At 40.5% G+C, this 26,041-nt stretch overlaps 1 protein-coding gene across 1 annotated transcript; it reads left to right on the forward strand.

Moving 5' to 3' along the window:
• Window positions 1-3,651: 3,651 nt before the first annotated feature.
• ccn5 (cellular communication network factor 5) lies at window positions 3,652-24,650 on the forward strand. The gene is made up of 5 exons (XM_072366980.1): window positions 3,652-3,778; window positions 4,915-5,131; window positions 5,608-5,856; window positions 20,596-20,834; window positions 23,790-24,650. The coding sequence occupies exons 1-5, from the start codon at window positions 3,716-3,718 to the stop codon at window positions 24,066-24,068; spliced, it is 1,047 nt and encodes a 348-aa protein (XP_072223081.1). The 5' UTR covers window positions 3,652-3,715; the 3' UTR covers window positions 24,069-24,650.
• The last annotated feature ends 1,391 nt before the right edge of the window (window positions 24,651-26,041 follow it).

Genomic DNA, 26,041 nt, shown 5'->3' on the forward strand with positions numbered 1-26,041 from the left:
ATTGTTTGCTCTATTTGAGGCGCGCCTTGTTTGAATCTGCCGATAGTCTCACACAATCTCGCGACACTACAGCATCACACTCACCTACAGCATCACACTCACTCATAAAATATGAGCATTTTAGCTCAACAGCTTCCAGGTCATGTGACCTATTGGGTAAAAATGAGTGTAAATCAAATTTTGACAGCCTTTGTCATGTTAGCAGACGGTCAGCTGTTCTTCATCCATGCTCTTCAGCATCCATGATATGACATGAATCAATGTTTGTTATTGAGGTGAAAAATTATTTAATATTTTTGGTCTTTTGTATTTCTAATTATTACTTTTATGCGTATTCATTCCCCCTCTGATATTTAGAGACACGTCAGTATATGGTGACACACCAACGGTGACTAAATACACCAACAGTGGACTATTCCACTGTCCCTTCTGCAGATACAAGGCTGTAAAACCAATGACGGACAACCATGAATCAACCACAACCACAGGTATGAATCTTTTTTCATTTATTACTGTCATGTCCAGGGAATCCAGTCATGTTTATTTTTCGTTTGTTTGTTGTCTATTTTATTTTTAAATGTATCTCTCCTCTTGTTTCAGGTGCCCCTTCCTCTTGCGTTCCCCTGCTGGTCTAATTGTCTTCCCTGCCCTGATTGTTTCCACCAGTTCCCCACCTCCTTAAATGTGTATATTCAATTCAATTCAGTTTTATTTATATAGCTCCAAATTACATCAAATGTCATCTCAAGGCACTTCGCATGAATGAATCCAATCAATTAATTTCAAAATAATCCACTTAATTCGTATAGAGCCAATTCAAAAACAATATTCTAGCTAAGGAAACCAACAGGTTGCTTTGGAAAGGAATGACTCCCTTTTAACAGAAAGAAACCTCTGGCAGAATCAGACTCAGGAAGGGTGGCCATCCGAAGAAAGATGAAACTAATGATGGAATTACCTTTTCAAATCTGGTTACAGCATTCTCAGGTTTTCGTCCCAACCAAGCAACAGTATACAAGACTTGACTCAGTTAATCAACTGATCTCAGGCGTTTTCTGCCTTTGAACCCTAACCCCTACAAATGTCCTGTCATGGTCTTTGTCTTTTGTTCCCTATTGTGCTCCTGTTTTATTTTGAAGTTCAGTGTCCTGTCTTCCTGTGTGTTCTGTGCCTGTGTTTTGTCCTGTGTTGTAGCCTGTTCCCCCTGGCTGGTGTTCCTGTGTCCCTCCTGTTGTCTGTGAGTTCAGTTTGCAAGTAAAAATAAAGTTTATTGTTCACCTACCTGTCTCTACCAGCGTCTGCATTTAGGTCCAGTTCTCTGCAATTCCATCCATCCATTTTCTATACCGACAGTCCGTTAATCGGGTAGCGGGTGGGCTGGAGCCTATCCCAGCAGTCATCAGGTTAAAGGCAGGGTACACCCTGGACAGGTCGCCAGTCCATCACAGGGCCACACAGAGACAAACGAGACAAACAACCATGCACACTCACACTCACTCCTACGGACAATTTGGAGTCACCAATTAACCTGACATGCATGTTTTTGGATGGTGGGAGGAAGCCGGAGTACCCGGAGAGAACCCACGCATACACGGGGAGAAAATGCAGACTCCACACAGAAAGGCCCCAGGCAGGGATTGAACCTGGAACCCTGTGAGGTGACGGTGCTAACCACCACACCACCGTGCAGCCCTTCTCTGCAATTCCTGACACATATATGGTTCGTGAGATGTACAGACTACCTCTGGTACAATCATATACAGAGGCGTATGTTTTTGTTTCTGTTCTGGGGAAAATCTATAAAAACTTTGTTTTAAATATAGGCAGAATGGATAAAATTATGAACGGGAAGAAAAAACAAAATCTATCTAATATATATAATTCTAATTCTTTCATACATTGCTGTTTGGTAATGTGCTGCATGGTCTTCACCACCAGATGGCGTCCAAAAATGAGTCAATCAGGGCTCAACGTTGAGCCCCGCCCACATTGAGCCCCGCCCCGATCTGCGGCCTGCAGTCAGGGGTACTTGGTGTCGCCTGTGACTGAGGCGACACATAAACTGTATTTATAAGGAACCGAATCTTCCAATGTCAACGGGATGCACTGTGCCAAAATAACAGATCTCAAGTCCAATAACAGGTCCCTTCAGTTTTTATGCACACCAGCCTCATCGGTGCCATGTGAGCGGGTCTTTTCAAAAGCTGGAGAAGTTGCATCCAAAGGATGTAATTGCTTGAATACAAACACACTGGAAAAACTTTTTAATTTTTTAAATGAAAAATTATTTTAAAAAAAGCCCTCCCTGCCTCAAAGACAAGTAAGCACCATCACTTTTTCACATGTTATGACACATGTTCACATTATTTATTGACAGTATATTTTAAATATCCATCCATTTTCTTTACCCGCTTAATCCAACTGTCGGGTCGCGGGGGAATGGAGTCTATCCCAGTCATCGGGCGAGAGGCGGGGTACAGGTATTTATTTTAAATATATCAAAGATATTTTAAACTTAGATTAAAATATGAAATAATAAAATACAAAACACAATAACGTAAATAAAATTTTTGTATACTCATTGAATCAGTAAGTCAGTTCAGTCAGTCCACTTGGTTGTCTGCAGTGATGTTTAAGCTCCAGCAGGTGTCAGTACTGAGCAACACAGTGACGCAGTACCAACACTATCAATACAGTTCGGGTAATGTGTCGCAATGCTTCACTAGGCCTCATCTACCCATCACTAGTAATATATAAAAACACAAGGGAGTACAACGTCCAATGAAATCATAACATAGAAAGAAAAAAATCAAAACATGCACAATAAAAAATTGACCTTGTTACATAATTTGTTAGTTTTTACGAAGCGAATGATGGCACATCATAATATGTGTTGTTCTTCATCTGAGGCTGTATTGAACTCATTTTAAAGATCCGAAAAGACCAGACGATTTTTATTATGTTCTGACACATAGATACTTGGAAATGAAAGAGGGGTTACTTTACGTTTTCAAATGACTGCCTGTATCCTGAGCTGAGTGAGTTTTTTTAAAAACACATCTTCTGCTGTAACAAGATATAATTGAAGATATACTTAAAGCCTGTCTACATACTAGTTCCTATTTGACTTCTCTTCAGAAGTAAGTCTCTCTTTCAATGGAGGAAACCATGATGACTCAAGCTCATGCCAATGATCAGACATTCCATGGTCTGGCCAGAGGAATTCTGGTCCCAGTATAGTTGGGTTTTACTAAGTATTAGTGTGCTTTGAAAGTAAAGATTCATATTACTGCTTTTTATCTGTGCTTCCAAAAGATTAGCCACTACATGTTAAACCAGAACTGTCACTACAAAAGCCCTGGATGTTATTTAACCTAAAGACAGCTTGGCTAATATATTTTTCTTCCCTTAGCTCATGGTAAGCTATGCAAACTTAAGAGTGCCACAAGACTGGAAAGAGGGAGGAGAGGAAAAAAAGGGGGTGGAGGTGTGTGTGTTTGGAAGTGGAAATGGGCAGCAGGGAGGAGGAATGTAAAACATTTCTGATGCTGGTCCAGTGGCTGTTTACACAGTAGTCAGCCTGTGACATCAGAGTTCAGACTTTATAAATGTCAGCAGGCACAAGAATGAGCAGTTAGCAAACAGATACACTAGTCTCACCATACCATCATCCAGGTTAGGGACAGACTGAGCTCCATCAACAAAACAAGCACCCATGGACCGATTACTTTGCGATTGTGTGATTGTTTTAGTTGGACTGCTGTGTGTGGCTACACAGGTGAGGCATATTCCTACTTGTTTATGGTAGTTTGTTCTTAAGTGTGTGTGAAAGATGTACAAGTTCAAACAATTTCCTGTGATTTTTCTAACTTTACTGTTACAAGACAATGTTAAACATGGATGAAAAGCACATAGACAGATAATTAATAAATAAATCATAGTTATTTCACTTAATGTGTCAATTTATGTTTGCTGGGGAAAATAATAGTATCTGCCAGTGATTACTATCCTGATTTGAAAAAAGATTAGAGAAGTGGGACCAAAAATCATGACAAAAAATAGTGATAGACAGCTCTTTGTGTGAAATATTAGATACATTTTTCTCCATAACTAATTATGTTTATGCATTTAGCAGACACTTTTATCTGAAGCGACTTACAGGTAGGGTAAAGGGGTCTTGTCTAAGGACCCATACTGGAGGTAATACCTTTCATGCAGGGGATTTGAACCCAGGTCTCCCACATGGAAGGTGGCATCACAGTCCTGTGACTGTGACATAACTGCTGATTATTTCCACTACTAATGAGTTTAAGTTTTTAGAGATTCAAATTTCTTGTTTTGTCTGATCAACAGGCAAAACCTCAATAAGGTCAATTTACAACCATATAAAACAAGCAAAAAGCAAATCTGATCTGTTTTTTTTTTAATGTCTAAGAATTAGAATTCATGCTGAATCTTACTATATTTGGGACTGAAGAGTCAAATAACTCTTCAGTCCCAAATATAGTAAGATTCAGAAGATGCAACACATCGACTGTTGTTATTATTATATCCATGTTGCCTTGTGCTTTAAAGTTCATTATGGGTAGGTGTATGTTCACACTGCCAGGCACTAAGGAGAATTGATTCTTAAAAGGTTAAAAGTGACTGGGCTTGTCTAAATTTTGTCTGCAATTTGGCTCCATCACATTCATAAGATTGTAGCCAGTGATTTGGCCTGACTGCATTGTATATTGACATTTCTGAGAGCTACATAGAGTTTCCCCTCATATTAAAAAAAATTAGTATTGAGCATAATCATTAAAATGATAATGATAATTATTTTGTGGTGGTAAAACATTGATCTTCTTAATATGAAAAGTCTGACTTTTTTGCTCTAGTGAGCTAATTTATCCCTATGTGTTGTTCCTTCAGGTGCTCTGTAAGTTGTGTGACAGACCTTGCTTCTGCCCTGATCCTGCCACTAAGTGTCCCACCGGGGTCCAACTGATGCTAGATGGCTGCAGCTGTTGCCATGTGTGTGCTCGGCAACAAGGAGAGCACTGCACAGAGATGTTGCCCTGCGACAGCCAGAAAGGACTGGAGTGTGACTACACCGCCAGCTTCCCTGGGGACCCTGGGGAGTGTGTCAGTGAGTGCCTCCTCTAACAAGCAAACAATCTGGCCAATGTTTTTGTGGGTAACACACAGTGGGAAGAGATGATAGACATGCAGCCCGTTTGCACGAGCGGGACATGCAGACAGTTAATGTATAGTCTGTGCAGCCATGTGTTCAGACCTGCTGAACAGCAGTCTTCGAAACTCAAAACATTTTAACTTCTATTTCAAGTACGGATGTTGATACATTTCTTCAAATGACTGCTCTTTGAGAATGATTAAATGTAGATATAAGACTTGTGGATTGCAAAACAGACCCCTCGGTTTTCCAGAGGAGAGGCCTGTTTTCCCAAAAAGCTTCCCAACTACTGGCAGGAACAGCGACTTGTGTCCTCACCAATCTCCGTCACCTTCCCATTTTCATCCTTTCATTTCCTGATTAAGTTTACCACATCTAAGATACTGGTGTGGTTGAGCAAAAATGGATTGTTTTTGCTGTTTCTCTTACAGGTCAGAAGGATCTGGGCTGTGAAGTTAATGGCATCACTTACCAAGAGGGCCAGTCATTCCAGCCCTCCTGTAATGCTTTCTGCCACTGCAGAGGGGGAGGCATGAGCTGTGTGTCAGCTTGTCCCATGAATGTTCAGCTTCCCACTCCAGACTGTCCCAACCCACAACACATCCGTCTACCTGGGAAGTGTTGCAGGGAATGGGTGTGTGAAAACCTTGATAACACGGTCATTCAGGATGCCATCACAGGTAAGCATAACATTCAAATGGATGCATGAGTTCATCATCAAACATCCTCTAGTAAGTAGTGTGTTTTAGAATGGATTTATTACAACTATCCATATATATTACTGCTGTCCTTGTCCCAGTATACAAGCCAAAGAAGGGAATTAATTTATTGATTGAAGTATGTCCGACTCCTCTAAGATAATATGATAAGTTTGGACACTCTCTTTTATAGAGTTAACATAAGGGTTTGTCTCATGGGCCTATTATGTCACATATCACAGCAGTAGGATATGACATAATAGCTGTGACTCAACTGTGACTGTGACATAACAGCTGTGACTCAAAGGTCCACCAGTCTAACTCTAAATAAACAAAATAGACGCATTTAAAGATAAATGAAAAGGCCAGAAGGACATAAACACTTTCTTTTGATTTTCTAAAAATATTTGCTGCAGTAAGCTACAGTATTCAACAAGTCTGACTCAACTCTTGACTGATTTAGCTTATCAGCAGCAGGATCTGTTGACCAGGCACCAAGCATGCAATGCAATGTAGAAACATAGAAGTTATGCAGCAGAAAAAAAATAGTGACAGTAAGCAACGGTCTGATACAAAATTAACACAGTGTAAAATTTACTTTATATAGCTTTCACTCAAACCACCATCACCTTTTGAGGTTTGAGTTGTTTTAGATAGTGAAGATTTGCACTTCTGTTAGTTTCTTCTGAGAAGTTCTTAGCTTAGATCCCCTGTCAGAATTCCTCCCTGATTTTCCAAACTGAAAGCACGCTGATTGCTGCCTACTGCAGGTAAGACATTGAGACAGTGAGAAAAAAATAATCCTTTAAAATCTTATCTTGACATCAGGGCTGGGAATGTCCAAAATTGTTTCCAGTGTCTGGATGCTAGAACCAGATGTATCTTTATGTGCAGTTTGACTGAATTTCTCAGCTTCAGTTGATTCTCACTGATGATCAGTTATTTCATATGTGTAGTAATGCTTCAATCACTTTTATGAGCTCTGTCACCAGTGGTCATGTCTGGAAGTTTTTACTGGAGCATTTTTGCATTAAACTTGGGTGTGTCTGGCCAAAGGAAAAATTCTGAAGTCCAAATATAAGCCACATTTTTTAGTCAAAACATTTTTTTTTACAGTTACCATGTTTCTTGTTTCATAACAAAAACCACAGCTAAGAGACAGTTACCCAATTAATGATTATGTTGCTCTGTTAAAAGAGGGGTTTGTGAGTGAGAAACACATGAGACTGGTGTTTGGGAAATGAAGCCAGTCTGAAAACATCTGGACTTCTAAATACTGTCTGAGTGAAATTACATTGTGGGAACAGCACAGGAACATTTTGTTCTCAAATAAAAAAATCTGCAACGTCATGCTTCAAAAATAGCTGATTTTTGTGACCTCTAACTATTAGCATTGGGAAAGAAATTTGTTAAGATTTAGATTTTCATGTGAACAAAAATCCAGAGCATTGGATTACACGCGGTAATTTTTATGAGTGAAATACAACTAGACAAGTCATACTTGTCTGTGCTGGAAATTAATCACAGTGGTGAGGGAGTTCATTTAGAATCAAGATGATCTGAATTTAGAGCCAAGGTGATTAAAAGCTCAGCTTTGGAGAGTTAAGGAGAAGTGGATGGAGAGATAAAAAGAGCATGCACACACACACGCACAATTTTTTAAAATGTACTATAGGGCAGCAATAATTTCTGGAAGATTTTACTAGAGGATATTGGCAATAAACCAAGGTGTGTTTGGCCACAAGAAAACTCATAATGTCCAAATATAAGCCACATGGTTTCAACTGAATCATATTTAGGTATGAGTGAGTGTTAGAAAAATGAGTGAGACACCATGTATCCGAGTTTTATAAAAACCACAGATGTGTGACAGTTAAACATTACGTAATATCCTCGAATATCTGCTGCCTCTTGAGTCATCCTATGCAATGTATCAGAGGGTAGTATTACATGTTTAAAGGGGAACTCCGGTATTTTTAAACCTAGACCTTATTTCTGGCATGAAATACATTTATTTACTCAGCGAGAACAATTTGGTGAAAGTTGGCGTCTTTCGAAAGATATTTAGATTCCTCAAGATCCATATAATGGAGTGAATGGGGCTTAGACGATGCAGCCTCTAAAGAAGGCATTATCTGTCTTTATTTCACCAATACTTTAAGACGAATGAATGAACGCGTATTATTGCACTGTTAGCTCATAGCTGCTGTGTTGGCGGCTTCGGGGGGCTTATAGAGGGCTTTCTACACACTCATCTACGGGGATGATGTCATTGACGCGCACTGCTGCAGCACAGCTTATTTACATGTATTTCTGATAACACTTTTTGTTTGTTAAGAAATAAATTAGTTCATTTTCCTTCAATCTTTGGTCATCTGCTGGTCTGCATTTGGATCCATCATCTACATTCTTCCCACAAACTGAAACATTACTAGCCTATTGGTGCTATTGCATCTGATCACGCTTCCTCCCCAAAACTCAGTTGCTAAGTCCCTGTACCATAAACCTTTAATTTTATCAATATTACTTAAGATTTGTCAAAATTAATTTTGTAACCTGAGAATTTGCCAAATTGTAGAGTGGAGATGAGGGCAGGAACAGAGAATTCAGGCTGAGTCAAAAAAAGAACAACATCTGCATAAAGTGCCAGTTTATGACACAAAGACTGAGCACAAAAATATTATCTGCACACCAATCCTTGAAAATGAGTTATGCGGACGGGAGAAAAATGTGTAATCCTTCATTTGCTGAAACAACTCTCCCTGAGATCAATGCTGCGAGAACTAAACTCAATTCTGAACTAAATCAAAAAATTTAAATCAGAGCATAGCGCCTTGGTGACTACTGCCATTCTAGATGGACGAGTGGATTTCATGGGACACTGGTCCAGCTCTGGCTCCAGACAGGCATTCAGGTCCCCACCCCCAAAATGAGAGGTGATGTACTGGAAGACAAATCAGCCATCAATTTGGAATAAAAAGAAGCCTCAAATGTATTGGGGGAATAAGCCTTTCCCCATATAAGAAACCTTACATATCTTCCTTCGTGATCCTTTATGCATTTTTCAAGTGTAAAAGGCAGCCTTTTATGAAGCAGGATCGCCAACTCCATACTTTTGGAATTAAAAGAAGAAAACTTGACCCACCCAGTCTCTTCTTAATTTCACATGTTCAAGGTCACTTAAGTGGGTCTCTTGTTTAAAAGCTATCTGGGCCGCTTCGTTTTTGAGGGATGAGAGAATCTTACATCTTTTAACTACATTATTAATTCCCTTTACATTCCATGTAATACATTCAGTGATACTCATCTTAAGAGTGTATTTCCCATGTACATGAATATTGGTGTCGACAAAAACCTGTTGCCCTTAGACATAGAAAAGAACAAAAAGGAAAATAAAACTGTCATGTGAAAAAAGAGGTCGTCCCTAAATGACGACCGTACACGAAGAGGAACCAGAACCCACCCAAAACAGAAAAATAAACTCAAATGTGACCAGGTGTCAAATACCCATAGGGTCTTACAAGGGGACGTGATGCTAAAGGGGGCCATCACTATAGAGAGGACACGAAAGAGAAAAAACACAAAATTCTCCCCGCCCCAAAAAATAGACCCCCCGTCTCAATCCCAATTTGGCAACTACATAAATAGATAGCATCTAAACAAATCTGGGCAAAATTCAGTAGTGTCCACTCTTCTGTCAGACACAGAGCCATGTGCCTAAAATTATATTAACTTTCTGACTATCAAGGTGGGCACACAGAAGGATTCGTGATGCAGATTCGGAGACAAAAGTGGAGGTTCAAACAGGTTCACTAGACAGAACTAGAAGTACAGGCGAAGGTACAAAAATGTCAGGCAAAATCGTGGTAAAAAAAAAAACAGGTTCAAGGTCGGTAATCAGGTAACTAGAAGTAGACAAAGTAATACTGGGACGATGTACAAGACAAGATGAATTGGCGACAAACAAAGGAAGCACAGAGACTAAAGTAGAGAAGGAAAAGGGGAGTGGAAACACAATCAGGCACAGATGAAACAAATGAGGGAGGCAGGTAATCAGGGAGCAGGGATGAAACACAGGGGAAAGCGGACACCTAAAAAAGAAGACATGTAAGAAATAAGGAGACCTGAAAACATGAATTCTCAATACGTGACGGTAACCCCCCCACTCTAATGGCCAGCTCCTGATGGCCCAGGTTCTTCAGGGTGAGAGTCATGAAACTGTTTAATGAGTTCAGGGTCCAGGATATTTCCTGATGGCTCCCAGGACCTCTCCTCAGGACCGTACCCCTCCCAGTCCACCAAATACCAACGGCCTCTGAGTACACTGGACCTCCATTGATGAATTTGGGGGGTGGAGGGGGTTTGGAGGGGGGAAACAGGGGACTCTCCTTGACAGGTTTCACCTTCCTGACATGGAATGTAGGGTGGATGCGCAACGATCTAGGGAGACGTAACCTCACAGCCACAGGGTTAATGGCCTTTGTAACAGGAAAGGGCCCCACAAAGCAGGGTGTCAACTTATGGAGAATCCCTCGAATGGCGAAATCACAGGTGGATAGCAAAACTCTCTGGCCGCAATGGTAGGTTGGAGCTGGGGTCCTACGGCGGTCAGCAGTCTTCTTGTAACTGCTGGATGTTCTTATCAGAGTGTGACGAGCGTTAAACCAGGTAAGCCGGCACCTCCGGACTAGAGCGGCAGCTGTTTTTGGGTTCTTTTTTTAACCCAAAAACACATTCAAAAGGAGACAAACAAGTTGAGGCACAAGGTAGAGTATTGTGCGCATACTCAACTCACAATAACTGTCGAGACCATGAGGATGGGTTCTGAGAGGAGTGTATTCTAAGACCAATCTCTAGCTCCTGGTTCAGCCGTTCCGTCTGACCGTTTGACTGTGGGTGGTATCCAGAAGTGAGACTAACCTTGGCTCCCACCAAAGAACAGAACCAAAATCGTGACATGAACTGGGGACACCACACCCCTGGCAACCCATGGATCCAGAACACATTGTCTAAGATCACAACAGCCGTCTCTTTAGCAGTGGGGATCTTGGGAAGGGGGAAGAAGTGCACCATTTTAGAAAATCGGTCAACAACGGTGAGTATTGTGGGCAGCCCAGATGTGGGCAGCCCAGTCACAAAGTCCAAAGAGATTTCAGACCAGGGGCGGGAAGGAACGGGGAGGGGAAGAAGTTGTCCTGCCGGAGCCTGTCTGGACGGCTTGCACCTGGCACAAACTGGACAGGCTGCCACGTACTCTGCCACTGCAGCGTCTCCATATCCGGTCACCAGAACCTCAGCTTAACCTGGGACAAAGTCCTCTTAACCCCCAGGTGACAGGACAATCGAGAGGAATGACTCCAATGAATAACCTGTGAACACAGGCAGTCAGGCACAAATAGGCGTCCCGTGGGACAGTTCTCAGGGACATTTACTCCCTCCAGGGCCCGTAGAAGACGGTCCTCAATCTCCCAAGAAACCATACCCACAACACAGCTGTTCGACAGAATGGGTTCAGGAGACTTAGGAGAGTTGTCGGGATCATGAATCCAAGACAAGGCATCAGGTTTTGCATTTTTAGAGCCTGGGCAAAAAGTCACAACAAAATTAAACCGAGTGAAAAATAAATTCCACTTAGCCTGTCTCGGGTTGAGTCTCCTGGCTCTGCGAATAAACTCCAGATTCTTGTGGTCTGTCCATACCAGGAATGGTTGCTCTGTTCCCTCCAACCTGTGCCTCCACTCCTCCAGAGCCACCTTCATGGCCAGCAACTCACAATCCCCCACGTCATAATTTCATTCAGAGCTAGATAGTTTACAGGAAAGGAAAGCACATGGGTGAAGCCTATCATCTTTTACTGACCTCTGGGACTGGATGGCCCCTAACCCGATGTTAGAGGAGTCCACCTAGACAACAAAATGCCGGTGAGGATCTGGGAGTACCAGGACTGAAGCCGTAATGAAGGCTTGTCTCAACTTGTAAAAGGCCTGGTCTGCCAGGGATGACCAGAAAAACTTGTTCTTAGGAGAGGTCATCTCATGCAATGGGGCGGCCACAGTGCTGAAGTTTTGCACAAACTTTCTGTAGAAGTTTGCAAATCCCAGGAAACGTCGCACCTGCTCGCGGTTTTCAGGTATGGGCCATTCAGCGATGGCCTTGACCTTCTCAGGGTCCATTTGAATCCTCCCTTTAGACACGATGAACCCTCAAAATGGCACTGTGGGCACATGAAACTGACATTTCTCGGCTTTAACAAAAAGTTAGGTGTCACGTCTTGAAAACAAGAGTGCCATCAAGAGTGCGTAAGGTTTCTGTGGGGGAAGAAAGGTAGCACAAGGCTTGTTAAAAACCTCCTTGAGATCTAGGTAGTCCTGGGGAACCTTAGAGAGATTGGGGTAGTCAGAATCAATGTTAAGGGAAATGTCAGATATCTCCCCAAGGAGAATAGAATCCTCTTGGCAAAAATAAGTCTTGGCACAGTCATCACCCCACTTAAGAACCTGGCCCAATCTCCAACTAAAAACAGGGTTATGTTTTAGGAGCCATGGGAGTCATAACACCAGGGGGTACTGTGGTGAGCAAAACAAAAAAAAAGGTAGGATCTCAGTGTGGTGGGAAGGTTACCTGGACTTGCTGAGTGATGTGAATGACTTGACATGGTCCACGTCCATTTAATGCGGTGGCCTGCAAAGGCTTAGGCAGAGGTGAAAAGTATAATTTGAGTTTGTCAGCCAGCCCTCGGTCCATAAAATTAGTGTCTGCTCCAGAGTCCACCAGCACCGCCTGAGACCTTGTAAAACAAGCAGAGGAAAGTGTTACTATGGTAGGTGGACGAGAAGGGATTTCAGGAAGGTTGGCCTGACTCATCGATACTTCTCTAGTAGCTGAGCCCGTCCTTTGGCAGGACAGGAAGCATGAAGATGACCCAATTAAGTAAAAACATCAGCCCTCCAGCAGGCTTCGCCGTCATTCCTCTGCCAACAGATGCGTACGTCCGAGTTGACAGGGGGCGCTCTCGGAATCGTCGAAGATGCCTTTTGAACCGGAGGACGGTGGGAAAACCCGGAAACCGGTCCTCGGTGGTCTCCTGAAATGGACTCAGCCAGGGCCTCTCCTTCTCTTTCTCGGTAAGGCGTTTATAAATCCTGATGGCCTTGGCTATGACAGAGTCCAGATCGGATGGCAAGTCCAAGGGAACTAGCTGATCCTTCAGGAATGCAGACAGTCCTTGTAGGAAAGCATCATATAGTGCCGGCTGTTTCCATCCGCTGTCAGCAGTGATGGTCCGGAACTCAATAGCATAATCAGCAACAATTCTTCTCTCCTGCTTCAAGTTTACCAACGCACGGGCAGCCTCCCGACCCGGCGCGATCTGTTGAAAAGACTGTAAAGAGATGAAAAGTATCACATACCGGAGATCTCCTGCTCCACTCCGCTGTAGCCCATGCCTCCACTCTACCGGACAGGTGGGAAATGACGTAGGCAACACGGGCTTGCTCAGAGGAATAGTACATGGGTTGAAGCTCAAAGTGGAGCTCACACTGTGTGAGGAATGGCCGGCAGTCCCCTGAGTCCCTGGAGAATTTCTCTGGTTGAGAGAGCTGAATGGGGATCTGTGGTGGTACCGGAACCATCGAAGGTTCCTCGGCCACAGGCGAGAACAGTGAGGAAGCTGAAATCAGCACAGGAGTCCTGTTTGTGGCTCCTGGAGGGGCATCCTGGAGAGACATCCGTTTAATGTGAGTTGTCAGAAAGTTAAGTTGCTCACCAAATTTAGCCAGCACCTGCTCGTGCCGAGCATTTGTGGCCTGGAGCTCTTGACGTAGAGCACACAGGTTCTCCTCCTGTCTGTGCAGTTTTTGTCCCTGTGACTGGATGGTGGTGTGCACAGGGTCTGAGTCTGCCAAATCCATTTGTGGCCAGTTCGTACTATCAAGGTGGGCACACAGAAGGATTCGTGATGCAGACTCGGAGACAAAAGTGGAGGTTCAAACAAGTTTACTAGACAGGGCAAGAAGTACAGGCGACGGTACAAAAACGTCAGGCAAAAATTTTCAAGACGTGACACCGACTATTCAGTGTATAAAAAAGTAATCACCAAGGACGTAAACAAGAGAAACAGAGGAGCACAAAGATCAAATCAGAGAAGAAAGCCAACATTATAAATGATAAAGAAGCTCCAGGGCTCTCAATCTGTTAACTGAGCTAAGCCTGGTCTGAATGAAGACCAGGCAGAAGAGTACTACATAATGAAGAGATTCTCACCACAAAAAGTATATAAGTGTAAATGTAGAGTTGCCAAGACCATTTCTTAAGGCGTGTTTATATCCAAACCTCACTGACAGTGTGGTCAGTCAAGCATGGCCAGAAAACGCCGTGCCTCCTCTGCATCGCTGAAAATGGGCTCCGTCCCGTTATGCTGTATCACAAGCCTGGCTGGAAACCGCATGATGAATCTAATGTCCTTATCTATAAACTTTCGAACCACATCATTATAAGAGCGACGCTTCAGTTGAACCATGCTGGACAGGTCCTGATGAATGATGTTGCGCGACCCCCCATGTTCCAGGTTGTTGCATTTCTTGTGACTGCCAAGATGCGAGGCTTGTCCCGAGAATTGTGGAGTTTGATGTTCACCGGTCTGGATCGGTCCAGGATTCAAAGCAGAGGATTTTCACCCTCTGTGCCTTCCTTCAAATTTAAGATCCGTATGTTTTCTTGTCTGCTACGGTTCTCCGCATAGTCTATCTGCTTGGCCATGGTCACCTCCTTGTCCTCCACCTGTGAAAGACTCAACTCGAGGGTGGTGACCAGATCTTCCACGGCGGAGACCCGCTGTCTCCAGCGATGCATTTAGCCTGACCTTCCAGGTTGTCGGCCATTTTGTCCAAAGTGTCGGTTAGTTTTGAGAACTTCTGTTCCATAATGTTTTGAGTAACTTTGCGCACCACCTCGGACATGTCCATACTGCTAGCTCCCATCGTGTTAGCTGCCGGAGAGGAAGTAGCTGACATGCCAGCCCGCGGCGGGAGATCCGTAATCTTTGACTGGGTTGTTTGCCTCAGATTAGTTGGTCTTTCTCTCTGAGACCGACTACCAGGTTTATTTGGCATGTTATAATATCATTAGAGTGGCATCAGATTGGAATAAGGAGCTTTTAGGTTGAAAAATATCGGGACTAGAGCGGGAGGACCGCGAAGACACAACCTTCAGCCAGCCATCATGACCCTCCTGAATTTATTATCTAATTATAACTCTGTTGGGGCTCCACCTCCCATTCGTTTGGGAGGACACAGAATTAGGAGTGTATCAGTCTCAATTGTGCTACTTTAAGAATTCTCAATCAATAACGCCTTAATGGTACCTGGAGTAAACATCTGGTTATAGAAGATGATTCATGACTTGATGCAAAGGCAAGAGAATATAGAAATGTGGGGAAACCAATTCTAATTGTAGTTCTAAGTCTTATCATGGTCTATGGCTAAATACTGATAATAGTTGGTTATGGGGATAAATTAATGGTTATTCTAATTTGGCATTTACCCAGACATCAACCACAGCACAACACTTTCAAGGCCGGCAGAGATTGGATCTTACTTTGAGTTGTTCATGTCGTTGCTGAACAGCTTTATTTTTCCTCGTCTGGAGAAACGATGCACGAGTGGTTCCTCTCGGGTCTCACTTTTGGGCGATGTGGTTCATTCATTGGATCAGCTGGAGTGCTCTCAGTGCGTGTGGTAAGATGATGGGGGAAGACTCGCGTCTCTCTTGGCCGAAGAGTGCCAAGTAATGTCGATTAAAATAACCGAAAATCAAACGGCATTATGCGTTTGAAATAAACTTTATCAAAAAGGCGAAAAATTTCATTAAATATACCAAAAAGTTTACTTTCTCTGAATGACAGCTAGACGAATACGAAGCGAAAACATAGAGCACGAGAAACAAAAAGCCAAACAAGATGAAAGACACAAAACTTCGATCCTTTTCTTCTGAATTTTCATTCAGTCTGTCACGTATAAGTTCTTTGTAAGTAAGTGTAAAAGCGTAAGCCGTAAGGGCAAAAGAGTGAAATTTGCCAGTGGGTATTAACAACCAAAATACAAAGGGTCCACGTTCATTTTGATTGTGCTGTGATTTTAATCTATCGGGAGCATCGCAGTCACAGAAAGCAGTTTTATTTTGAAAACCAACCGGATTTTCTTGTGTTTCAAAAGTCCAACTTCCTGTCTGCGTCATCGGCGCCAAAACAAAAGCTTGAATCAAATGGAGGAAAAATTAAAAGAATCCAGAGCAGCATATCGTCATATTTTACAGGATCACAACAGAAAATATATACTGTTTCCATAGTCTGACCTATAGTCTACCAGATTAACCATTAAAAAAAACAAACGAACAAACAAAAAAAACACCTTAACAGCACATTGTGGCATTTCATGTTTTCTGTTGAACTGATATCGCGAAAGAATTATAATTTTATTTCTATTTGACAAATTTAAAAACAATATTTTGATAAAATATTTCTGCAAATGCAGTGGTTAAGTTCATGTTCAAAATAGGCTTATCATCTACGTTATGTAGCCTAAGTATAAGGTTTATCTACACAAGAATCAACAGTTTTCATGTTTTCACACTGTTGTGTGGTAATGTTTTGAAAAATTACCCCCCCCCCTCTCTGTTTTTTTCACAAATCACAGTCTGCGTAAAAGTAAGTGTAAGCGTAAGCCAAAAAGCAAGCTCTTCTGGCCTTGTTCCAGAATTTTTCACAAGTGAAGGCAGAATGTTGCTCACAACTCTCAACCAATGATATATCCGCAACCCTTTAGTTACGATTGTGGGTGTAGCGACAGGTCTTTTATTTTAAGTTAAAACTTTACTAAGATAAAGACTAATTTCTCCATTTATCCCAATTTATTTTATCCCCAACACACATTCAAAGAGTTCTGAAACCAGCACATAGTACAACAACATGTCTAAAACAGACATGAAATAGTGTATGGTATAAAGAAAGCACTAGAAAATTTAATATTATTCATATAGTTTCAAATACCAACTCCAGGTCTGTAAACATGTAGGCAACTACAACTAAACTTAAACAGAATGTTATCAGTAGGTTTGGACCACTGGACCATTGTGAAATACACATTACATTGTTCAACCATGGAGTTCAGTTCACCTGAGTATCTGATTACAGAATGCTTTTTAGCTTAACGGTTTGGTACCACTGACCTCTGGATGGTACTGTGGCACCATAGCAAAACAACTGATGTTATCGCACGATATTCACTTTCTTGGCGTACCACATACAACATTGTGAAAAGTCCTAAAATGAAGCTTGAGATGTCAGTGAGAATTTTAATCAACTTGCGCCAAGGTATGAGACATGCTTAATGCAGTTCCAATAATCCAGTTTGATGGTGACTCTGAAAGCATTTTCCAGTATTTTCCAAGAGTGTGGAATGGGGCTTGACCAACCCTGGGTTTTGTCTGGGTTAGATAAATGTCACTTCTAATTTACAAGTCTCAGATGAGAGTAAGGTCCACTTGGTATGAGCTCTCTCCCCCTGTTCTAAAGAACATAGTTTCTTTTGATAGATGAGGTTACTTGTTTCTATCATACGATCAGGCAACACCAGCTCCAGCAGAGTTTGTTGCCTAACAAGAAGGCTACAGTGAAAAGAAGACTTTTGAGACAAGGGAAATACTCAAGTAGCCTGTAGCTCTGTGTTATGACAGAAATGTATGTAACTAAGACATTGGATATGTGCAAACACAGTGGGATGTAGTGTTGGGTTGCATCAATACTCAGCCTATGTTCTGTTGCATGGAAACAGAAATATGAATAGAATACCCTATCTGGAATTTATGTAAAATCACAATTGGACCCTCTGTGTTCTAAGGACTACAAAATACTCAGAAACTGGAATTGCATCCATTAATTACATCTAGCAGTAATAAGAGTTCTGTAAGTGATAACCATTCAATTAAACTCAATTCAGTTTTACTTCAATCGTGCCACATCACTTCAAATGTGATCTCAAGGCACTTTTTAGCTGAGTCAAAGTTAAAAGCCTGCACAATGGGACTGAAATTCAGTTGTCTTCCAGACATGTAGAATCGATCTCATTTCTTGCAGTTGGTGACAGAGCCTTCTTGTGAGATGTTACGGTCAGTATATATGTGTTTCAGTAAAGAATAAGTGACCTCTCTACATACTCACACTACTTTTGCTGTAGAGAGGGTATGACTGATACATTTTGAATGTCAGGATTCAAATCTTAAAGATAACTTTACATCTTTAGAAGTAGGCTCAGTGAACATAGCACCCTCACTGTTTTTGATTATGTACACTAGTGTATAGTGATTGAGGGCAAATCCTTAATCCTTGTAACTACAATAGAGTCCTCTGAGACATGACTGAATACTTATTAAACATGTTGCATTGACATGTCAGGTGTTAGCAATAGCTAGTTTTTCAACTAGTGTAAAATGTCTGACTTTCATCAGTCAGAAGAGGTTGGCTTCTTGGTATAATTCACTGCTGCATGCTTCAAAGTAGACTTCAAGAAAGCTGGAAAGACAGTGGTGTTCCTCTAATTTAGAAGAGTCTCAAGTAGTCTGGAAAGATAGTTTAATAATGTATAAAAAAGCCCTTCGTAAAGATAGGACTGCTTATTATTCATCATTAATAAAAGAGAATAAGAATAATCCCAGGTTTCTTTTCAGCGCTGTAGCCAGGCTGACAAAGAGACCGAGCTCTGCTGAGCCATGTATTCCTTTAACTCTCAGCAGTGATGATTTCATGAGATTCTTCATCAATAAAATTGTTTCTATCAGAGAGAAGATTAATGGAATCCTTCCCACTATTATCACTGATGTATCATCAAGTAGAGCAGCTTTAGAAGTATCTTTAGAACCTGAATTGTATTTAGACAACTTCTGCCCAGTTGATCTCTCTGAGCTAACAACAGCAATAGTCTCTTCTAAACAATCAACTTGTACTTTAGACCCAATCCCAACCAGACTGTTCAAGGAAGTTTTCCTCTTAATTGGCACTTCCATATTGGATTTGATCAATCGGTCTTTGTTGACAGGATATATACCTCAGACTTTTAAGGTTGCTGTAATTAAACTTTTATTTAAAAAACCTACTCTTGATTCAAAAGTGTTGGCTAATTATCGACCTATATCCAATCTCCCTTTTTTGTCGAAAGTTCTTGAAAAAAAAATAGTTGCAGCTCAACTTTGTGATCATTGACATAGAAATAATCTGTTTGAAGAGTTTCAGTCAGGATTCAGAGTGCATCATAGCACAGAAACAGCACTGGTGAAAGTTACCAATGATCCTACTTACCTATTGGGAAATAAAGGAACTGCATTAGGCTGGTTTCAGTCATTTATCTTGAATTTATAGATTTGTTTGTTCTTGTAAATCAAGAATCTTCCTCACACACCAGAGTAAGTCATGGAGTTCCTCAGGGTTCTGTGCTTGGACCAATATTTTTTTACTTTATATATGCTTCCATTAGATAACGTTATCGGACAGCGTGGCATAAATTTCCATTGCTATGTTGATGATACTCAGCTGTACTTATCTATGAAACCAGATGAAACCAATAGGTTGGTCAGACTACAAGCATGTCTTAAAGACATAAGGACCTGGATGACTCAGAACTGTCTGCTTCTAAATTTAGACAAAACTGAAGTCATTATCTATGGACCTAAGCGCTTCAGGGAGAAATTGTCTAGTTATATAGTTACTCTAGATGGTATTTCCTTGGCTTCTAGTTCTACAGTGAGGAACCTTGGAGTTATTTTTGACCAGAATTGATCATTTGACGCACATATAAAACAGGTTTCTAGGACTACCTTCTTTCACCTTCGTAATATTGCCAAAATCAAGAACATCCTATCTCAAAGTGATGCAGAAAAACTAGTTCATGCATTTGTTACTTCAAGATTGGACTGCTGTAATTCTTTATTATTGGCTGTCCCACATATTCTCTGAAAAGCCTCCAGCTGATCCAAAATGCTGCAGCCAGAGTTCTGATGAGAACTAACAGGAGAGATCATGTTTCTCCAGTTTTAGCTTCTCTTCGTTGGCTCTCTGTTAAATTCAGAATAGAATTTAAGATTCTTCTCTTCACATATAAAGCTCTTAATGACCGAGCTCCATCATATCTTAAAGATCTCATTGTAAGATATTTTCCTAACAGAGCACTTTGCTCCCAAACTGTAGGTTTACTTGTGGGTCCCTTCAGTTATCAGGCCCCTCTCTTGTGGAATAAGCTGCCAGTAAATGTCTGGGAAGCAGACACCATTTCCACTTTTAAGACTAGGCTTAAAACTTTCCTTTTTGAAAAAGCTTATAGTTAAGCTGCTATAGGCTTAGACTCCTGGGGGACCTCATCTGTCACACCTTTCCTCACTTTGCTCTCTTTTGTAATTAATTATTTGGACTTCATTGGATTATAATTACAATGAATTGAACTCCCATTGGCTTGAATTGGACAATATTATTTAAGTTCCATGAGATGACATTTGTTGTAATTTGGCGCTAAATAAATAAAACTGAATTGAATCAGTAAGTATTTTTTTGAATATCAAATCACCACATATCTCTGAGTTTTGAATCCCAACATGTTAGCTTGGTGCAACATTGACTTGTAGTTGTAGACTGAAAATTCTTCTTACTTTTCTTGCTGTTTTGACTTATTTCTTTTACAGCCATGAGACCTGAGAGGGTATGGCCAGCTCTGCCTAGGAGCCCTCTAAGAAAACTGGTTTCCCCTGGCCCTACTTGTGTAGAACAGAGCACGCAATGGAGCTTCTGCTCCCAGAGCTGCGGTGCTGGGGTATCCACTAGGGTGTCGAACCAGAACGCTGCCTGTAAGATGCAAATGGAAACTCGACTTTGTAAAGTAAGGCCTTGCCATGCTGTTCAGTCTGGACCAAGGAAACCCATGGTACGTTTTTAAAAAAAAACCTGTACCCATAAGTTCTTACTTTTACTGCTGAATGATCTCAAATTTTCTGTAAACATCCAGTCATGACTGAAAAAGTTTATCACGCGTCCAAAGTATCTCAGCTCCTGAGGACAAACTTTCCTGAGAGAAAACTGTCTTGTGCATCTGATCAAAACTGTCACGTAGTCATGTAGTGTGGCGTGGTGTTGAAGGAAGACCGGAATAAAGATATTCCAAATGAAACTTGATCTATTTCGAAGACTGTAACAAAAAGCATGGCTAAACTGGAATACAAAAACCTAAACTGAGACTATGAAAAAACTAGACTTGGATTAAACAAAACAAAACCTGACATGAAACTATGACAAAACCTGACTTGGACAACAAGGAGAAATCTGATACACAGCATGAGTGACGGTGATGATCTGGCAATGAACATGAACTGACCTGGAGACTAAATACTGAGGAGGGTGATTGGTGCAGAGGGGAGAAACACAGGTGACTTGAGTGAAGCTGATGGCAGGGCAGAAGAAACTGTGACAAAGAAAACACACAGAACATGACAGTCATGACAAAAACTTTTTACACACAGTGATATAATTAAAGGGGACATTGTAGCGTTCCTTAATTTCAGATGTTTACATTATACTGTATATAGCCAACATTTCAAATTGTAAGTAGGGATGCACCGATATCACAGTTTTTTAAACCAAGTACAAGTACAAGTACTTACCTTTTAGTATTTGCCGATACCGAGTACCGATATGAGTACAAATCAAGGCCATTACAATTCTTACAGTTAAACACATTTTATTTTCTTTGGGCATATTCAACCCAAATACAACTGCACTTTGTGCATTTTAGTAATATAAAACTACTCTTAGTGCAACAAATTGTTTTATCATTTTAACTTTCACAGATACATTGCAAGAAAATTAAGCTCCTTTCACACTGGTATCGGTTCTGTAGTATTGAAACACTTTAATGAATACTGAGTATAAGTACACGGACATGGTATCGGTATCAGTGCATCCCTAATTGTAAGGTAAATACATTTAAAGGTAGTTACGGCAAAAAGCTTCGGACTCCTCTGAATATGACTTTATCTGCTCAAAGACAAAATTTATTGAAGACACAGGAGCTAAAACAGCTTTCTTCAACATTGTATTTACTGGGCAGATTGCATAAACAGTCTGTATAAGCGGAATACAAATTATTTTTAGAGGTGAAAATAATTTATATTCAATCTGCAAAATCACTTTAGCTTCATCCCAGAATATAAATGGAGCTCGAAATGGACACGTCGGGTCCTCTTTTACTTCAGTCACTCAGCTGATTACAAGTATTTCTTAGAGGTAGAGCGGCTGTTTAAAATTAAACTATAAACTGCCAATGAAAATGGCTGATGCTAGGACTTTAATTATCAGCTCTGGTACTAGCTTAGAAATTAAAAATACCATTTAAGTTACCCTTGCAATTATTGGATGATTCAGCACAGCAACAATTTTTTGGCAACATTTTAGCAACCATGAACTTTTCCTTACCTTACCCCATTTCTTTTGTTGCCTAACTCTCAACCTACCCTAGCTGGTTTCACTTAACCATAACAATTATCTTTCTCTAAATTTAGCCAAATTATACTTACCATTAGTAAATAATGCTCAAGTATGTTGACAAGAATGTTGTGACTCAGTTTTCCAGTATCAAACACTATATGTATTTGACTGGCAAAAGTGTTTTAGCTCAGAATATAGTAGCTAACTGCAGGAGAATTTCCAGGAAAATTTGCTGAGTTTGATCTGCTTTAATGAAGTGGCCTCTAAAAATGTCAGAAAGAGTACTTTTAAATCTAATTCTACCTAATTGACCTTACCCTTAACTAGAGATAGACCGTTTTTTTCAGGGCTGATACCAATACCGATTATTAGTTGTCAAGGAGGCCGATAACCGATATTTGGAGGCGATATTCGTTTGCAGTACAAGTGAAAATATTGGCGTCAAAATATTGAATAATAGAAACTCCAACGCTTAAAGTTGTTTAAATGCCTTTTAGTATATGTTTATTAAACAGATTTTCAGATAACAGAACATGTTAAAGGTTTTTTTACTTTGAATTTTAAAACAAAGATGTCTATTTTCTAACAAAAAGTGCAGGGATCTCCATGCTCAGCATCATGTTTAATAAAGTGAAATGAAAACAAACAAATAAATAGCTCCCTCAAGTTTTCAACTGTAAATAAAGTTTACAGTTCAAACAAAAACAAAAAGTGCAGGGAGTTCCAAGGCCTATAACATTATGTAAATGTTATATTTTAACATGTGATAGCAGGGACCCTGTCATTCAAAACTAGGCTACTACATCACAACGATTAATGTTACTATAGCTGAAGAAAATTGTACAATAGCAATAGGAGAGACTCACTATTCTCTAGCCAGCCCCTCAACATGCTTCCCTGTAATAAAACTGGACTGAATTGTGTTCATAAGGTTTCTCTCTCTCTCTCTCTCTCTCTCTCTCTCTCTCTCTCTCTCTCTCTCTCTCTCTCTCTCGCTCTCTCTCTCTCTGTGACCTGGGATGTTTATTACAATTTTGGGAGAGTTTGCTGCCTTAACTTAACTTCGAAACATATGCTGTGCACACACTGCTCACACATTTGCTTTCTGTCCTGTGTGAGCAGTGTGTGCACAGCTCTCACTGCTGATTGGCTGTTACCTGGCTCTGTGTCTAACCAATCAGATAGTGCTGTGGGTGGGACAATGCTGGAGACAGAGTAGAGACTACAGACAGAGAAGCGCGGCTGCATCAGAGTCAAAATAACCCGGTTTGAAATAGATCTCTTATCGGCCGATTAAATGCTGAAAATCGGCCCAGCCGATAATCGATCCCTACCCTTAACTAATAGTTACATTGCTTACTGTGTGTGTGTTTTTGTCTTTGGTACACTGTTTTCCTAGAGGGGGCAGCAGGAGCGGTGCAAGGCTAGTTATACATCACCTGGGCCCATTCGGCTCGTTCACCAGGGCTGCTACAGCCTTCATGCCTACCAGCTGCGGTACTGTGGACAGTGCACCGACTCCCGCTGCTGCACGCCATACCAAACCTCCACTGTTCAAGTGACCTTCCGCTGCCCAGCAGGCAGACTGTTACAGCGATCTGTGATGATGATCCATTCATGTGTTTGTCACAACAACTGCCCCTATGCGCCATTTATTAACCCAGCTCTTTTGCCCTGAATGACATTGACTCACCAAGAACAGTCAAACTGATTCAAGAGCTGAAAGGTGAGAGACATCTCAAGATGGAAATAAAATGAGAAGATAATCATCTTAGGAAACTAACTGACTTGGATGAATCTTGATCTATATACAGAGACAAACTTTGCACTCATTTATAGCTCCTACGTATATTCTGAAACTTTTTGCTTTTTGACTTTATCCAAAAATCTAAATGATGCCCATATAAGTTAAAGCTTTCTTTACAGGAAAAAGGAATAAGCAACATGTAGATTGAAGAGAAATAAAGAAGAAGAAATAAAACAATGGGTAAGGGTATATTCCAAAGGAAACTATGGGCTTTTCAGATCATTTTTAAAGATGTTCACTGATTTGGCTTCTCCTGTGCAGTTCAGTTTATTTAAGAATTTCTTTAACTACAGAGATTCATGACCACATATTGTCTTGTATGCACAGCATTTACTTTTTCCAAATCTTTAAGCTGAAGTTATTGTCTGATTCTTGCAATGTATTGTGTCTGGAAAAAAAGCTAAGCATTTATATAGAGAAAAATAAATGAATGAATACCATATATAATATTATTTAGAAATCCATTTGGGTAATCCATCCATTTACTATACCGTCAATCCGTCGGTCGGGTAGCGGGTGGGCTGGAGCCTATCCCAGCAGTCATCGGGCGAAAGGCGGGGTACACCCTGGACAGGTCGCCAGTCCATCACAGCTATTTGGGTCAGTATAATAAAAATAAGTATCATAAATCTAAGTAAAGGACAGCTGAGTTTCTTTAAGTGTGTTTCTCAATAAATTCTAATGTATATGCAGTATTTTGTACTCAAAGTTTATCCCACAGAATTATTCTGAGCTTTGTGTGGACAGAAAATGTTTTCAGACATGAACAATGCACCTCTCAACTTGTACAGCTTTGTTTTTGTGTTTGTAGTTGGATGACATTGCACTTACTTCTTAATTTTGTGTTTTGTTGTAAATAATTCTGAACAGATATATATCTTACATTCTATATGTCCAGCATTTTCACTGAATTTTGAGTTTTTTGTGTATTTTTTCATGTTAGTTCACTCAGATTATGTTATTTTGTACATGATAAAATATTTTTACTTCAGTTTGATATGTGGATTCTTTCAACTTTGTCAATTAGCTGTTTAAAGCTTATGTCTGCAGCACACATTCACACTATTTGAAATAAACATAGCCACACCATCGTCATTTGATCGAATGAATCAAGCCAAATTGATAGTTTTGAAAAATGCTAGTTGTTTCTTTGTTGATGTTTTAATTTGCATTCAAGCATTCAATCTGCTTCTGAAAGGGTTTTCAGTCAGACCTCTTAGTGTTTTTATTTTTTTACATGTTCTGACATGTATTGGAGTAAAAAATCTATTGCAGAGGCTGAGAGCATTGCAATGGCTTGACTATCATCATCATCATCTATGGAACACAAAGATACATTTTGAGGTGACAAGTTTTGACATAACCCTTGTGGCTTCAAGTCTAAAAAGGTGGCTTGGAAGTGTAAAGGGTCATTTCCCTGACAAGCAAAAGAAAAAAATGTTGCCAATGAAAGAAAACAGAAGAAACTCCTGCTTACTGTTCTGACTTGCAAAACATTTAATGGTAATGTTATAATACTAGACCTTATTCAGTTAAACAGTTCTTATAAATAAGTGTGTTTTCATCTCAAATAAGAAGTGACTGTAAGTATCCAACCAATAACTCTTCAAATGTTGTTGAAAGTACTACACATAATTCAAAAGTTTTACAGTTTAAAAAAAAATCATTTTTGGGACAAATTAAAACAAATCCACAAAGACAGAACACCACACAATGAACATGAAAACACAACCAGTTCCAATCTGTAAACTCCATTTATGTTAAAAACATTTTTTATATTTTCCAATGCCCTGTATCTCATTAGAAATACATCCATTTTAGGTAGGAGCACTAGTAATAAATGT

Source organism: Leuresthes tenuis, unplaced genomic scaffold, assembly GCF_036924035.1.
Source record: "Leuresthes tenuis unplaced genomic scaffold, fLeuTen1.0.hap1 SCAF_16, whole genome shotgun sequence".
Lineage (NCBI taxonomy): Eukaryota > Metazoa > Chordata > Actinopteri > Atheriniformes > Atherinopsidae > Leuresthes > Leuresthes tenuis.